Source organism: Anarhichas minor, unplaced genomic scaffold, assembly GCF_050575085.1.
Source record: "Anarhichas minor isolate MPS153535 unplaced genomic scaffold, ASM5057508v1 ptg000073l, whole genome shotgun sequence".
NCBI classification, from domain to species: domain Eukaryota; kingdom Metazoa; phylum Chordata; class Actinopteri; order Perciformes; family Anarhichadidae; genus Anarhichas; species Anarhichas minor.
Window position 1 is genome coordinate 10,505,441 of NW_027466519.1, and position 17,060 is coordinate 10,522,500.

Below are 17,060 nucleotides of genomic sequence, written 5' to 3' on the forward strand. Positions count from 1 at the left end.
ATCATCAAAAAGTTGATTTATTTCACTAATTCCATTCAAAAAGTGAAACTTGTCTATTATATTCATTCATTACACACAGACTGATATATTTCAAATGTTTATTTCTTTTAATTTTGATGATTATAACAACTAAGGAAAATCCCAAATTCAGTATCTAAGAAAATTAGAATATTGTGAAAAGGTTCAATATTGAAGAGACCTGGTGCCACACTCTAATCAGCTAATTAACTCAAAACACCTGCAAAGGCCTTTAAATGGTCTCTCAGTCTAGTTCTGTAGGCTACACAATCATGGGGAAGACTGCTGACTTGACAGTTGTCCAAAAGACGACCATTGACACCTTGCACAAGGAGGGCAAGACACAAAAGGTCATTGCAAAAGAGGCTGGCTGTTCACAGAGCTCTGTGTCCAAGCACATTAATAGAGAGGCGAAGGGAAGGAAAAGATGTGGTTGAAAAAAAGTGTACAAGCAATAGGGATAACCGCACCCTGGAGAGGATTGTGAAACAAAACCGATTCAAAAATGTGGGGGAGATTCAGAAAGAGTGGACTGCAGCTGGAGTCAGTGCTTCAAGAACCACTACGCACAGACATATGCAAGACATGGGTTTCAGCTGTCGCATTCCTTGTGTCAAGCCACTCTTGAACAGACAGCGTCAGAAGCGTCTCGCCTGGGCTAAAGACAAAAAGGACTGGACTGCTGCTGAGTGGTCCAAAGTTATGTTCTCTGATGAAAGTAAATTTTGCATTTCCTTTGGAAATCAGGGTCCCAGAGTCTGGAGGAAGAGAGGAGAGACACACAATCCACATTGCTTGAGGTCCAGTGTAAAGTTTCCACAGTCAGTGATGGTTTGGGGTGCCATGTCATCTGCTGGTGTTGGTCCACTGTGTTTTCTGAGGTCCAAGGTCAACGCAGCCGTATACCAGGAAGTTTTAGAGCACTTCATGCTTCCTGCTGCTGACCAACTTTATGGAGATGCAGATTTCATTTTCCAACAGGACTTGGCACCTGCACACAGTGCCAAAGCAACCAGTACCTGGTTTAAGGACCATGGTATCCCTGTTCTTAATTGACCAGCAAAGTCGCCTGACCTTAACCCCATAGAAAATCTATGGGGTATTGTGAAGAGGATGATGCGAAATGCCAGACCCAACAATGCAGAAGAGCTGAAGGCCACTATCAGAGCAACCTGGGCTCTCATAACACCTGAGCAGTGCCACAGACTGATCGACTCCATGCCACGCCGCATTGCTGCAGTAATTCAGGCAAAAGGAGCCCCAACTAAGTATTGAGTGATGTACATGCTCATACTTTTCATGTTCATACTTTTCAGTTGGCCAAGATTTCTAAAAATCCTTTCTTTGTATTGGTCTTAAGTAATATTCTAATTTTCTGAGATACTGAATTTGGGATTTTCCTTAGTTGTCAGTTATAATCATCAAAATTAAAAGAAATAAACATTTGAAATATATCAGTCTGTGTGTAATGAATGAATATAATAGACAAGTTTCACTTTTTGAATGGAATTAGTGAAATAAATCAACTTTTTGATGATATTCTAATTATATGACCAGCACCTGTATACTTCCCTGTTCTGGTTGTCAGATCGTCCTTGTTTGTTCCCCTGTCTGTTCCAGTCTTGTGTCTCCCTCGTGTTTGCTTGATGCTCCAGCGTTTGCTCCTGGTTTGTTCCTTTGCCTTTTCTTTGTGATTTTGGATATTTTTGCCCGCTCCCGGTTGGAGTCGTTTTCAGTTTTTGTGTATGACTTTTTAAGTAAAGAACCTTATTTTTCAAATCCACCTCGTCTCCAGTGTCTGTCTGCGCTTGAGTCTCAGATCTGCCCCTAGGACGTGACAGAACGATCTGACCATGACAGACTCAGCAGACCAGTATTGGGGAACCCGCTTGGCCAGGGGTGGGCCTTTGAGCATGAAGAAGGCTAACCGCGAGCTAAGCTGCCTTTCCACCCCTAAGAGGACCATGAAGGACTCAGCAAACCACCATGAGTGGTATGAAACAGTTCATGGGATACCGCCTTGTCCAGACAGCGAACCGGGACTTGTTGGACTCAGCGGACCAACGTTTTGAGCGATTTTCTGCTGAATGGTATGAACAGGTTACGGGAACCTAACTGGACAGCCCTGTCAACCCTCGTAGGAGACACAGGAGGAAGGAGGCATCCGCAGAGCTGTGCAGGTCAATCAGCTCCTCCTCCTCCGTCTCCTCCTCCACCACCAGTTCCCCCACACACACAGTTTTCAAAAGTCTTTTTACATTGCCCGCACTTCTGTCTCTGTTTCTGTGTGCACTCTCTGGCAATGTGGCCTTGTTCACCACATTTGTGGCATAGAAACTCCGGACATTCTCTCAGAATGTGGCCCGGCTGCATGCAGCCCCTGCATATTTTTGCCTGTCCGTCGTGTAATACCCGAAAGTATTCAAAGCCTACTACCGTGGCAAACTTGGTCGAGTATGGCAGGGACTGCACGCGGTCTGTGAACCAGACTCTCATAAACCTGGTTCCGTCCGTTATTCTTGAGCCAGGCCACATTCTCCTTCTAATCGGGGAAATCGCTGTCACTCCCCAGCTGTTCAGTTTCCCTATAATGTTCTCATCCGTGATGTAAAATGGGAAGTTCAAAAATGAGGCGATCAGTTCATTATTGGCAAGCTCACTAGCGTGCACCCGTGTATCACCCACCCTGAAACCCTCCATCAGTTTGTCCTTCGCCACTGAATTGGCCATTGTTAATTCATACTTTCGTGGCGTGATCGCTCTACACGCCAGCAGCGCCCCACACCGCTTCTGCACCTGTGTTGTCAGGCCCATTGCAGTCATAGTCTCCCCACCCTCCAGCTCAACATTGACAGTCAGCCGCTTCATTTCATGTACATCCTTTGTTTTCTCTGCCTCTCTGTTTGCTGCACACTCCAACTCGTTCCGCACAGCTAGCACCAAGTTGTTCACTGCTGCTTCAGCTGGGGCCGCGCTCTTCTCTGTAATCAGTGTGGGAGTAGCGGTGTCGGTTGTCAGTAATCCAGTCCTTGTCACGCCATCTTTCGCCATCAGTATGGGGATGTTCGTTCGGGTTGTCGTAATGCCAGGCAGGGTCGTACCGTCTTTATCAGCCATTGCAGGGATGTCCATGTTCGTCGTTGTAATGCCAGGCAGGGTTTGGTGCACAGGTGAGTCGGTCATCTTGGAGGAAAAAAAAAAGCGCTCTTTTACAAACAATTGTAAAACAGGCAAAACACATGCCAAAATGACGGAATTAAGCACTTCCCCCCCTGAACAGTGAAACACTGTCGGGGGTACTAGAACGAACGATCGACCTCCAAACAAAAAAAAGCCACTCGGGGCATGTAAGAAAAACAAGTAAAGTTTGAAGAGAGCAGGAGCAGAAAAACAAGCGTGCCTCCTCAGAGGAACACCTGCAGCTGTGTGACCCACAATGCACTCTGGTCCTGTGACAGATCAGAGAGGTGTAGCCGTAAGCAAGTTTGTCTCCAACACATAGTCCTTTAAAACCTACAAAAGTAGGTCGATTTTAAAATGTTAACGAACCTAAACCAGTTCATTGATTAACATTCCAAAAATAAGAAAATATTGATATATTGATTGATTCTCTTTTCCCTTTTTACCGTTACCCACCTCTTTGTATGCATCTCTTCTTCAATCTTGCCTTTTTCTCACTTATTTCTCAAGTGAAAAAGCAGCAGTGTCCTCTGCCTTATGGAGAGAGAAGTGAAAAAACTTACAGCACCTGTTATTCCCAGGCGGTCTCCCACCCAAGTACTAACCAGGCCCGACTCTGCTTAGCTTCCGAGATCGGGCGCGATTTTTTATTTTTTTTAAAATCTTTTTATTATCAAAAATACATATTAATTTCACACACAAGCAATGACAATACTTTTTCATAAAAAAGTAATTGACATTAAACAGAGGAAATAAAATAACCCCACAAAATAAATTAAATTAAACACTTAACATTTACCCAAACCCACAAAGCAAATCAACAAAATTAAACCTACCCATAAGTCAAACGACATAAACCATAATTACTGATAAGTACGACAAACAAAACCAAAATAAACCCCAAAAATAAATAAGCACACTCACAAACTACATTAATTAAACCCTACAACCAAAATGCACTCAACACATATAAAGAAACCCAAATCAAACCCAGCTATACTACACCCTCAGAAATTAAACTCCAACCCCCCTCCCTCCCTGTTAGGATCCCGGTCTGACCTAGTGTGTGCTCCTCTGTCAGTTTTGTTATTTGAAGGCCATGTGCTTATGTTTTGTTTTTGTGTCAGCCTATAGTTTCCACCCCCGAGTTCCGTCTCCAACCACGCCCCTCTCCCCAGGCTCAGCTGTGGGGAATTCCAGTGATCATCTCCGACGGACTTAAATACCCCAGCTGTCCTCCGGCGCGTTGTCAGTCCGTCCGGTTACCAGTCTGGTTCTAGTCCACATAAGTCTGAACAGCGTTTTCAGTTTCAGGATCGGCGTCGTGTCCCAGCTCCGGCCTACCGTGTTGGACAATCGGTTTGGCTTTCGACCAGGGACATCCCACTACGCACCGAGTCAAGGAAGCTCTCCCCCAGATATATCGGTCCCTTTCCCATCATCTCCATCATCAACCCAGTAGCGGTCAAACTGCAGTTGCCTCGCTCCATGAGGATTCACCCGGTGTTCCATGTCTCCCTCCTCAAGCCTGTTGTCTCCAGTCCCCTAAATCCTCCGCCAGAACCCCCTCCACCCCCCCGACTCATCGAGGGGGGCCCCGTCCACACGGTCAATAGCCTCCTGGATGTCCGCCGTCGAGGTAGGGGGTTTCAGTACCTGGTGGACTGGGAGGGTTATGGACCAGAGGAGCGGTGCTGGGTGCTGCGATCCAGGATCTTTGATCCGGGGCTCATAAGCGACTACCACCGACAGAACCCCGGTAAACCAGGCGGTTCGCCAAGAGGCTCCCGTTGAGGGGGTACTGTTAGGATCCCGGTCTGACCTAGTGTGTGCTCCTGTTTTTTCCCCTGTCAGTTTTGTTATTTGAAGGCCATGTGCTTATGTTTTGTTTTTGTGTCAGCCTATAGTTCCCACCCCCGAGTTCCGTCTCCAACCACGCCCCTCTCCCCAGGCTCAGCCGTGGGGAATTCCAGTGATCATCTCCGACGGACTTAAATACCCCAGCTGTCCTCCGGCGCGTTGTCAGTCCGTCCGGTTACCAGTCTGGTTCTAGTCCACGTAAGTCTGAACAGCGTTTTCAGTGAAGATTTATGTCTAACCTTTCTGGCTGTCTGCAGCACTCCTGCTGCACAGAGACCGACCCGCGTAGTACCACGGAGTACACCGGTCGACGTCCTTTTGCTTCTCGGACCTTTTCCAGCCGTGAGTTCGGTGGAGCTTCCCTCCCGACTCCGGAGGCTGCATCATCCTTCCTCGGTTGAGTTTCCCTCCCGACTCAAGGAGAACTAAGAAGAGGCTTTGGCCTCTGGACACGGTGCCGTAGTTTATTTGTTTATTGTTTTCTGTTTAAATCTATACATATATAATAAAGACCTTGGTTGGATTAAATCTGCTGTGTGAGCGTGCGTTTGGGTCCATCTACTACACCACCACATAACAGAACGGACTGACCATGTCGGACCCAGCCGCCGCAGCAGAATCTCCTTCTGCGGATCAGCTGCAGAGGGTGATGGCCAACCAGGGCGCGCTCCTCGGGCAACACCATCAGGTTCTGAGTCACCTAGTGGACTCACAGCGATCTATCGGGTCCCAGGTAGCGGAGATAGGAAGCCTGATGCAGGACTTCACGCTACACCATTCTCCTCCCTCGGAGCCGGCCCCTGAGGACTCATCCAGCACCCGTGAGTCCTTTGTTCCCTCACCAGTGCCCTATAATGGAGCGTCCGGGGAATGTAGAGGGTTCATGCTCCAGTGTGGATCTGTTTTTAACCAGCAACCCCGCACATTTGCTTCGGACAATGCGAAGGTGGCCTTTACGGTAGGGTTGCTGCCCGGCAACGCGTTGGTCTGGGCGGAGGCTTGGCTCAACAGGAGCAGCCCAAATCAGGTCCCCTACGAGCTCTTCTTGGAAGAATTCAAGAGAGTATTCGGCCATCCGGTTTACACCAGGGACGTTGTTCAGCGCCTGCTCAGTCTTCAATTTCAATTCAATTTCAATTAATTTTTGTATAGCCCAAAATCACAAATTACAAATTTGCCTCAGAGGGCTTTACAATATGTACACATTTGACATCCTCTTGTCCCAGGACCCTCACATCGGAACAGGAAAAACTCCCCCAAAAAACCTCTTTAACGGGGAGAAAAGAGGACGAAACCTGTGGGAGAGCAATAGAGGAGGGATCCCTCTCCCAGGATGGACAGAAGTGCAATAGATGTCATGTGTAGAACAGGATAGTGAATTACAACACATTCAATGTAATTACAGCACATTCAATGTATGACAGAACCACGGCAGGAGGCAAGACCTGGTCCAGGTATAACCCGGATACACAGGAACCTGTGAGGCAAGAAAGCACAGAGACTCTGGTGAAGAAGCAGGTCAATAATGTGCATTAATGGTATCGGTAATAAGAAATGGTAATGCGAGTAATAATAAAAGTGATATTAGCAGTTGGAGTCAGCAGGGCCATGGTAGGAGGAAGGACCAGGGTCCAGATGAAACCATGCTCCATGGAAACCTGTGAGGAGAGAAAGCACAAGGACTCCGGGGAAGAGACAAAATCAGTACTGTGCATTAATGGCATCGGTAATAGGGTTAATAATGAAGATCGTAGTAGGTGTCAGCAGGGCCATGGATAGTTGAAGGACCAGTGTCCAGTTAAAACTGCGGTCATGGGAACCTGTGAGGCGAGAAAGCACAAATACTCCGGGGAAGAAGTAAAGTTAGTAATGAGCATTAATGGGACATCAATGCATACAGACAGAGGTGAAGAAGAGGAGGAGAGAGGTGCTCAGTGTATCCTAAGGAAGTCCCCCTGTAGTTTTTGCCTATACCAGTTTGTCTAAGGGCCGGTCCAAGGCAAGCCAGAGCCAGCCCTAACTATAAGCACTATCAAAGAGGAAAGTCTTAAGCCTACTCTTAAATGTGGTGAGTGTGTCTGCCCCCCGGACTGAAACGGGAAGCTGGTTCCACAAAAGAGGAGCTTGATAACTGAAGGCTCTGGCTCCCATCCTACTTTTTAAGACTCTAGGAACCACAAGTAACCCTGAATTAATGGAGCGCAGCTCTCTAGTAGGGCAGTATGGTACTATAAGCTCTTTAAGATATGATGGTGCCTGACCAATTTGGGCTTTGTAGGTAAGTAAAAGGATTTTAAATTCTATTCTAGATTTTACAGGGAGCCAGTGCAGAGAAGCTAATACAGGAGTAATATGATCTCTTTTCTTAGTTCTTGTTAGTACACGAGCTGCAACATTCTGGATCAACTGGAGAGATTTAAGAGACTTATTAGAGCAGCCTGAAAATAAGGAATTGCAGTAATCTAGTCTAGAGGTAACAAATGCATGAACTAATTTCTCTGCATTGCTTTGAGACAGGATGTGCCTGATTTTTGAAATGTTACGTAGGTGAAAAAAGGCAGTCTTAGAAATTAGTTTTATCTGAGAGTTAAAGGACAAATCCTGATCAAAGGTAACTCCAAGATTCTTTACGGTGCTGCTGGATGCCAGCGCAATACCATCTAGAGAAACTGCGTCATTAGATAACTGATTTCGGAGGTGTTCTGGGCCTAGTAGAATAACTTCAGTTTTGTCTGAGTTTAACATCAGGAAGTTGCAGGTCATCCAGGTTTTTATGTCCTTAAGACATGCTTGCAGTTTAGCAAGCTGATTGGTTTCATCTGGTTTGATCGATATATATAATTGAGTATCATCTGCATAACAGTGAAAGTTTATAGAGTGTTTTCTGATAATATTGCCTAAAGGAAGCATATATAAGGTGAACAAGATTGGTCCAAGCACAGAACCTTGTGGAACTCCATAATTGACGTCGGTCTTCATCGAGGCTTCATCGTTTACATAAACAAACTGAGATCGATCCGATAAATAGGATCCAAACCAGTTCAGTGCGGTTCCTTTGATGCCAATATAATGTTCAAGTCTCTGCAACAGGATGTAGTGGTCTATAGTGTCGAACGCAGCACTAAGGTCTAACAGTACAAGAACAGAGACTAGTCCTTTGTCTGATGCGATTAGAAGGTCATTAGTTATTTTTACCAGAGCTGTCTCTGTGCTATGATGCTTTCTAAATCCTGACTGAAAATCCTCAAATAAACTATTGTTACGTAGAAAGTCACACAACTGATTTGCAACTGCTTTCTCAAGGATCTTAGAGAGAAAGGGAAGGTTAGAGAACGGTCTATAGTTGGCCAACACCTCTGGATCGAGAGTGGGCTTCTTAAGAAGAGGTTTAATTACAGCTACTTTGAAGGACTGTGGTACATGGCCTGTTAGTAAAGACAGGTTGATCATATCTAATAAAGTCGTGCTAATTAGTGGTAGCACTTCTTTAAACAGCCTAGTCGGTATAGGGTTTAAGAGACAGGTAGAAGGTTTAGACGTAGAAATTGTTGAAGTCAGTTTGTCAAGGTCGATGGGAGTAAAGCCATCTAAACATATATCAGGGTTTACAGCTGTTTCTAAGGTTACTCTATTTGTGGAAAGATCGGTACTAGTCGAGGGCAGTACATTGTTTATATTCTCTCTAATAATTATAATCTTATCATTAAAGAAGTTCATGAAGTCATTGCTACTGAGGTCAATAGGGATACTCGGCACAACAGAGCTGTGACTCTCTGTCAGCCTGGCTACAGTGCTGAAGAGAAACCTGGGGTTGTTCTTATTTTTCTCTATTAACGATGAGTAGTAAGCTGCTCTTGCATTACGGAGGGCCTTCTTATACGTTTTAAGAGTCTCGCCAGACTAACCGAGATTCTTCCAACTTAGTGGAACGCCATGTTCTTTCAAGTTTTCGCGATGTTTGCTTTAATTTGCGGGTTTCAGGGTTATACCATGGAGCGAACCTCCTTTGTTTTACTAACTTCTTTTTTAAAGGAGCAATAGAGTCTAGTGTCCTTCTCAGTGAGCTTGTAGCACTATCGACAAGATGATCAATCTGGGTAGGACTAAAGTTAGCACAGGAGTCCTCTGTTATATTGAAGCATGGTATTGAGTTAAATACAGACGGAATCGCTTCTTTAAATTGAGCTACAGCACCATCAGAAAGACATCTAGTGTAGTAACTCTTGCTTACCGGTGTACACTCCGTTAGTAGGAACTCAAAGGTTATTAGATAATGGTCCGATAAAAGAGGGTTCTGTGGATAGACTATTAAATCTTCTATGTTAATGCCATAAGTCAGAACCAGGTCGAGAGTGTGGTTAAAACAGTGAGTGGGTTTCTGTACATTCTGACAGAAACCAATCGAATCTAATAATAAGATAAATGCAGTACTGAGGCTATTGTTCTTGACATCCACATGAATATTAAAATCACCTACAATAATTACTTTATCTGTTTTAAGGACTAGGCTTGATAAAAACTGAGAAAATTCTGATAAAAATTCAGAATACGGACCTGGGGCCCGGTACACTATAACAAATATAACTGGCTGTATTGTTTTCCAGGTTGGGTGTGAAAGACTAAGAACCAAGCTTTCAAATGAGTTATAATCTAGTTTAGGTTTAGGGTTTAATAATAGGCTTGAATCAAAGATGGCTGCTACTCCACCTCCTCGGCCGGTACCTCGAGGAATGTGAGTATTGATATGACTTGGAGGAGTTGATTCATTTAGGCTGACATATTCTTCATTACACAGCCAGGTTTCAGTAAGACAAAATAAATCAATATGATTATCTGATATTAGCTCATTTACTAGTACAGCTTTAGATGACAAAGATCTGATATTTAAGAGTCCACATTTAATTATCCTATTTTGTTGCACTGTTGCGGTAGTTTTAACTTGGATTAGGTTATTTTGTTTAACTCCTCGATCGTTTATTTTTGATTTAATTAATTGAAGTGGCCGTGGGGCAGACACAGTCTCTATGTGGTTTTGGGTGAGTAACTGCTCTAATGGAAGCTCAGAGGAGTGTGTAAGACTGCAACTCTGCTTCCTGGTCTGAACTCTGGGTTGTCACGGACCAGGTCCACACAGAAACTGGGTCAGATTTGCAGAAATGAGATCTGCTCCATCCAAAGTGGGATGAATGCCGTCCCTCCTAAGCAAACCAGGTTTTCCCCAGAAAGTGTCCCAGTTGTCTACGAAGCCCACATTGTTTGCTGGGCACCACCAAGACAGCCAGCGGTGAAACGATGACATGCGGCTAAACATTTCATCATTGGTCAGATTCGGGAGGGGGCCAGAGAAAACTACGGAGTCCGACATGGCTTTTGCGTATGTACACACAGATTCCACATTAACTTTAGTGATCTCAGAGAGCCGTAGTCGGGTGTCATTACCGCCAACATGAATAACAATCTTACTGTATTTACGGTTATCTTTAGCCAGTACTTTCAGATAGGACTCAATGTCGCCTGCTCTGGCCCCGGGTATACATGTAACTGTAGCCTCTGGTTTCGCTAGCTTCATGTTTCTCAGAATAGAGCTACCTATGACCAGAGTCGGTCTCTCAACTGAGAAATCAACTCTGCTGGGTGCGGAAGACCCGTTTGTAACGCGAGGTGGCTGCTGGCGAGTCGAGTGCCTCCCCGGAGCAGTCACCCGGCCCCCCGGCTGCTCAGGGGCTGCAGGGAGACGGCTAGCGGGAGCCACGTCTGTTTGGGCCGCACCAGCTACGCCCGCAGTCACCAGCGTCTTAGCTTCCATGATGCGGAGCCGTACTTCTATCTCGCTAAGCCTTGCATCTAACCGTTGAGTTACCTCAGTCTGCGCCAACGAGTAGGGGCGAAGGGTAGAGGAAGCCCGGGAGGGAGTATTCTCCGTCAGGACTGCGAAGCGGTTGGAGGCGGTTAACGGAAGCTCCCCAGCTGGTTTTTTCACGAGGCCGCGGTGTACCACCTCCGTCCAGGATGCCAGTTTCGGAGTGGAGCTATGGGTCGGGTCTATAGCAGGTCCTCTCAGCTCGTGGTCGGAGGACCGACTCTCCTCCCCGTCCGCAGGGCCGGGTAGCCAGGGAATAGTGTCCGCAGTGTCCGAGACCAGCTGAGATTGCATAGATGAAATATGCTTTGCCTGGGCTGCCGCTACGGATACGAATCCGTCGATTAGCTGTTCCCTTTTCCGGACTTCAGACTCTAGGCGGTGAAAATCGTCCCTTAACTGTGAGTATGCGAGTTTGCAATCTCCACACAGACCTGGCTGAATGGCCATTTTGGAAGTTCCTGCTTCCGGTTTATCTGAAATGAGAGGGAAAAGGTGATGGCTCTGCTCAGAAGTTGTCATAAAAACAAACAAACAAATGTGAGTGAAAGGCGTAAAGGTGTGTGTGATCCGATGGCCTCCACGCTGTCTCAGCTGCAGTTCACACCACACTACAGGCTGGTGATGTGCTGCTCTGTGCTCTGTCGCTGCTGCTGCTCTGTCGCTGCTGCTGCTCTGTGCTCTGTCGCTGCTGCTGCTCTGTGCTCTGTCGCTGCTGCTGCTCTGTGCTCTGTCGCTGCTGCTGCTCTGTCTTCGTCAGGGTTCCACCAGCGCAGCGGAGTACTCTGTGGACTTCCAGATTCTGGCCACGGAGTCCGGTTGGGACAAGGAGGCGCTTAAGGGGATATATCGCCACAGCCTTTCGGATCTGTTGAAGGATGAGCTCGCAGTCCGGGAGGAGCCAGAGTCATTAGAGGAGCTCTTCACTCTGTCAATCAATATGGATAACCGGATCCGGGAACACCGTCGGGAGAGGAACTTCAGGCTTTCCAATCCGGTGCGTCAGTTTGCTTCCAGCCCCAGCCTTCAGTTTCCGAGCCCGTCCCGACGGTACAGCTCTGCGCGCTCCCGTTCTCCTACCTCGGCACCTCCCCCTTTGGAGCCGGAGGAGCCGATGCAGCTCGGGCGGACTCATCTCTCTCCAGAGGAGAGAGAGCGACGCATCCTCTCAGGAAGCTGTCTGTACTGTGGTGAGTCGGGACACCGCATGGCCGTTTGCTCTGTTCGACCAAAAGAGAGAGCTCGCCAGTAAGAGTGGGGGTGCTGGCGAGCGATTCAGGAAGAATTCCCCATTCTAAGCCTCGTGCACTGTTTCCTGCCACCCTGAGTTTATCTTCTGGGCCCATGAACCTGTCGGTACTCATTGATTCAGGGGCAGAAGAGAACTTTTTGGACACTGAGTTTATTAGAAGTAATGGGATTCCCGTAGAAGCGTTAGAGTGCGCTCAGCTAGTGAGCGCACTGGATGGCAGTTCACTGGCAGAGATAACACACCAGACTCAGCCAATTTCCCTGCTCGAGTCCGGTAATCACAGCCAGAAGACCCGGTTCTACGTGTTTCCTACCCCTCAGACACCCCTGGTCCTGGGACTTCCCTGGTTTAAGGATCATAATCCACAGATCGATTGGGCTGGGGGTAGAATCACCGGCTGGAGCTCCGCCTGTCACTCTCGCTGCCTCAGATCTGCGGTTCCCCGGCAAGCTCTTCCCTCCAGCAGACCTGACACCGGTCCTAGCCTCTCCGCCGTGCCCCGGGAATATATGGATTTAGGACAGGCATTCAGCAAGGAGCGGGCACTTTCACTCCCCCCTCATCGCCCCTACGACTGTGCTATTGACCTGCTCCCGGGCGCCCCACTTCCCACGAGTCGGCTATATAATCTCTCCCGGCCAGAACGCGAATCTATGGAGAAGTATATAACGGAGTCGGTCGCCGCAGGAATCATGCGTCCCTCATCTTCACCTGTGGGAGCGGGTTTCTTCGTCTCCAAGAAGGACAAGAGCCTCCGTCCCTGCATCGATTTCAGAGGTTTGAATCAAATCACTATCAAGAATAAATATCCATTACCGCTAATCTCTTGTTTTCGAATCCTTAGCTGGAGCTAAGATATTCACCAAGCTGGACCTCCGCAACGCTTATCATCTGGTCCGAATTCGCGAGGGAGACAAGTGGAAGACGGCCTTTAACACACCCTTGGGACACTTTGAATACCTGGTGATGCCGTTTGGATTGACCAATGCCCCTGCCGTTTTTCAGGCACTGGTTAATGACGTCCTCCGCGACTTCCTCAACCGTTTCGTGTTTGTGTATATTGACGACGTTCTCATCTTCTCCCCGAATCCCCAGGAGCAAACTAACCATGTCCGCCAGGTCCTGCAACGACTGTTGGAGAATCAGCTCTTCATTAAGGCTGAGAAGTGCGAATTCCACGTCTCCTCTGTGCAGTTCCTGGGCGTCTTCATTGAGGAGGGTCAGGTGAGAAAGGACCCCGAGAAGGTTAAAGCGGTAACGGAGTGGCCGGTGCCCGCCTCACGAAAGAAGCTCCAGCAGTTTCTGGGGTTCGCTAATTTCTACAGACGGTTCATCCGGGATGACAGCCGAACGGCAGAACCACTGACGCGACTCACCTCCTCCAAGGTGTTATTTTCATGGACCCCAGAGGCCGACAAGGCTTTTTGTGCTCTCAAGGAGCGGTTCGCCTCGGCTCCAATCCTGGTCCACCCAGACGAGACCACGGTGCTTGACCATGGAGTGCTTGGATGGGTGTGCCAAAGCAGCAGCCACTGCTATGTCCCTTGGAAAGAACTGCACCATGACAAGGGTGAAACGTGTCAGGAGGGTGACTCAGGAAGCAAACAGTTGGGGCTCATCGCTTCTCGGCCTTTTGGCTAAGATCAAGTGTAGTATCTGTTCTTATCAGTTTAATATCTGATATGTCCTCTATATGAGGACATATCAGCTGCCTTCCAAGCAGTTGGCGCCTGTTAGATTTGCGGCCATCTGAGTCCTCTTCTTCCAGTGAGAGTATACTGTTGCTAAGTTTTATAGTCAGCATAAAGGCAGCCAATGTCCAACATTTCCACTTTGACTGGTTGTATAGAGGTGCGAGGAGTTTTCCCAAGCTTAATTTCTAAAATTCACAGTTGCATTTCACAGTACTATACAAGTGCATTTACAAATCTACATCCATCGTCTTTTGTCATATTTCGTCTTTTATTTAGGCATCTCGAAGAAAGAAAGACTATTTCTGAAGATCTGTGGGGGGTGTAGCTCAGTGGTAGAGCGCGTGCTTTACATCTATGAGGCCCGGGGTTCAATTCCCAGCATCTCCATCAGGTATTATGGTCACTGTTAAAGGATTATTGAGTTAAAAATCTTGGCAATCTAAACATACATCGAGCAAATGAAAGAATACACCAAGTATAACTAAGGCAAGCAAAATTGAACAGCTGTGTTACAGAGAAGTACACTTAGTAAGTGTCTTTTGCAGCCATTGAGACAGTTTTTAGAATTTGTGAAAGTTGGTTTAATACTGTCTCGTAGGTTGTTGTGGCCGAGTGGTTAAGGCGATGGACTAGAAATCCATTGGGGTCTCCCCGCGCAGGTTCAAACCCTGCCAACAACGAAAGACACTTTTCCACTCGGTGGCCTCACCATAGAACCTCCATGCTGAGACATTTCTGGTTCAGCTTATAAAAATGAGCAGCCTCTAAGTTGATGCTTTGACACAAATTGTTGATTAAGAAGACACTTCCTTGTGTATGTTGTCACATTGTAAATCTCAACTTCCTGGACAATATTGTATAACGTCACAGGTAGATGAAGTGAGCCATCCCCTCCAATGCAGCCCCATTCACTTTATAAATGCAGGGCTCTTTTCAGTCTCAATACCCAGGTGAATTGCCGACTTTGCTGTAAAAGCCTTTGTCCCACCAATGGTGGTACAGTGGTGAACATAGCTGCCTTCCAAGCAGTTGGCGCCTGTTAGATTTGCGGCCATCTGAGTCCTCTTCTTCCAGTGAGAGTATACTGTTGCTAAGTTTTGTAGTCAGATAGTCAGCATAAAGGCAGCCAATGTCCAACATTTCCACTTTGACTGGTTGTATAGAGGTGCGAGGAGTTTTCCCAAGCTTAATTTCTAAAATTCACAGTTGCATTTCACAGTACTATACAAGTGCATTTACAAATCTACGTCCATCGTCTTTTGTCATATTTCGTCTTTTATTTAGGCATCTCGAAGAAAGAAAGGTGGTTCGAATAATACCTAGGTCCTCAGGCGCTGCCTCCTCTGCAGAGGACATGTTCCTCAAAGTGCTCTTTCCACCGCCCGACGATGTCCCCTGTCCGGGTTAGCAGTTCCCCCCCTGCTGAGAACAGCCTGGGGTAAGCCCTGCTTTCCCTTCCTGAGCCGTCGGATGGTTTGCCAGAACCTCCTTGAGGCCAACCGAAAGTCCTTCTCCATGGCCTCCCCGAACTCCTCCCATGCCCGAGTTTTAGCATTCGCGACCACCGCAGCTGCAGCCCTTCTGGCCTGCCGGTACCTGTCAGCTGCTTCAGGAGACCCCTGGGCCAACCAGGCCTTGAAGGTCTCCTTCAGCTTGATGGCTTCCCTCACCTCCGGTGTCCACCACCGGGTTCTCGGGTTGCCACCACGACAGGCACCGATGACCTTCCGGCCACAGCTCCTAGCGGCCGCGTCTACAATAGAGGCTTTGAACATGGTCCATTCGGATTCCGTGTCCCCAACCTCCCTCGGGATGTGTGAGAAGTTCTTCCGGAGGTGGGAGTTAAAGACCTCCCAGACAGGGTCCTCCGCCAGACGTTCCCAGTTCACCCTCACTACACGTTTGGGCTTGCCGGGTCTTTCCAACCGGTTCCCCTGCCATCTGATCCAACTCACCACCAGGTGGTGATCAGTTGACAGCTCTGCTCCTCTCTTCACCCGAGTGTCCAAGACATACGGCCGCAAATCAAATGATACGATTACAAAGTCGATCATTGATCTCCGGCCTAAGGTGTTCTGGTACCAGGTACACTTATGAGCCACCTTATGTTCGAACATAGTGTTCGTTATGGCCAAACCGTGGCAAGCACAGCAGTCCAATAACGAAACACCATTCGGGTTCAGATCGGGCAAGCCGTTCCTCCCAATCACCCCCCGCCAGGTTTCTCCGTCATTGCCCACGTGAGTGTTGAAGTCCCCCAGGAGAACTATGGAGTCGGTAGGCGGCGCCCTTTCCAGGACCCCTCCCACCGACTCCAAGAAGGCCGGATACTCCGAACTGCTGTTTGGTGCATAAGCACAAACCACAGTCAGAGCCTTGCTCCCCGCAACCCGTAGGCGCATGGAGGCGACCCTCTCGTTCTCCGGGGAGAACTCCAACACAGCGGCGCTCAGCCGGGGGCTCGTGAGTATCCCCACTCCCGCCCGGCGCCTCTCACCCTGGGCAACTCCGGAAAAGGACAAAGTCCAACCCCTCTCCAGGAGCTTGGTTCCAGAGCCAACGCTGTGTGTGGAGGTGAGTCCAACTATATCTAGCTGGTATCGCTCCACCTCCTGCACCAGCTCCGGCTCTTTCCCTGCTAGCGAGGTGACGTTCCACGTCCCTAGAGCTAGTCTATGCTGCCGGTGATCGGCATGCCCAGGCCTCCCGCCAGACCTGCCGCCCGGTCTGCATTGCACCCAACCTCGATGCTTGTCCCTGCGGGTGGTGAGTCCACAGGGTGGCTGCTCCATGGTGTTTCTTCGGGCTGAGCCCAACCGGGCCCCATGGGCGAAGGCCCGGCCACCAGACGCTCGCCTACGAGCTCCCCTCCTGGGTCTGGCTCCGGGAGGGTGCCCCGGTTTCCCTGGTCCGGGCGAGGTGGCTAAAGTCCGTGGGCTAACTGTCATAAGGGTCGTTTTGAACCGCTCTTAGTCTGGGCTCTACCCTGAAACCTGTTTGCCTTGGGAGACCCTACCAGGGGCTAATGCCCCGGACAACATAGCTCCCAGGATCACTGAGCCATCACTGAGCCACTCAAACTCCTCCACCACATTAAGGTGGCGATTCGCGGAGGAGAATGTTGACCATTGGAATTGAAAAAATGGAAAAAGACAAAACCCATGGTAGTGAAAACTACGAGGTTTTTAAAAACATT

The 17,060-nt window shown here is 48.2% G+C and overlaps 1 protein-coding gene, 1 non-coding gene and 1 pseudogene across 2 annotated transcripts; 2 read left to right on the forward strand and 1 right to left on the reverse strand.

The window, feature by feature from the left end:
- Positions 1-131: 131 nt before the first annotated feature.
- Positions 132-11,368, reverse strand: LOC142935260 (uncharacterized). Its single transcript, XM_076079472.1, has 2 exons — positions 10,191-11,368; positions 132-307 (listed from the first exon to the last, which is right to left on the reverse strand). The coding sequence occupies exons 1-2, from the start codon at positions 11,366-11,368 to the stop codon at positions 289-291; spliced, it is 1,197 nt and encodes a 398-aa protein (XP_075935587.1). The 3' UTR covers positions 132-288.
- Positions 11,369-13,787: 2,419 nt separating this feature from the next.
- LOC142936786 (U2 spliceosomal RNA) lies at positions 13,788-13,887 on the forward strand (annotated as a pseudogene).
- Positions 13,888-14,462: 575 nt separating this feature from the next.
- trnas-aga (transfer RNA serine (anticodon AGA)) lies at positions 14,463-14,544 on the forward strand. The gene has a single exon. It is a non-coding gene; the product is annotated as a tRNA-Ser (tRNA).
- The last annotated feature ends 2,516 nt before the right edge of the window (positions 14,545-17,060 follow it).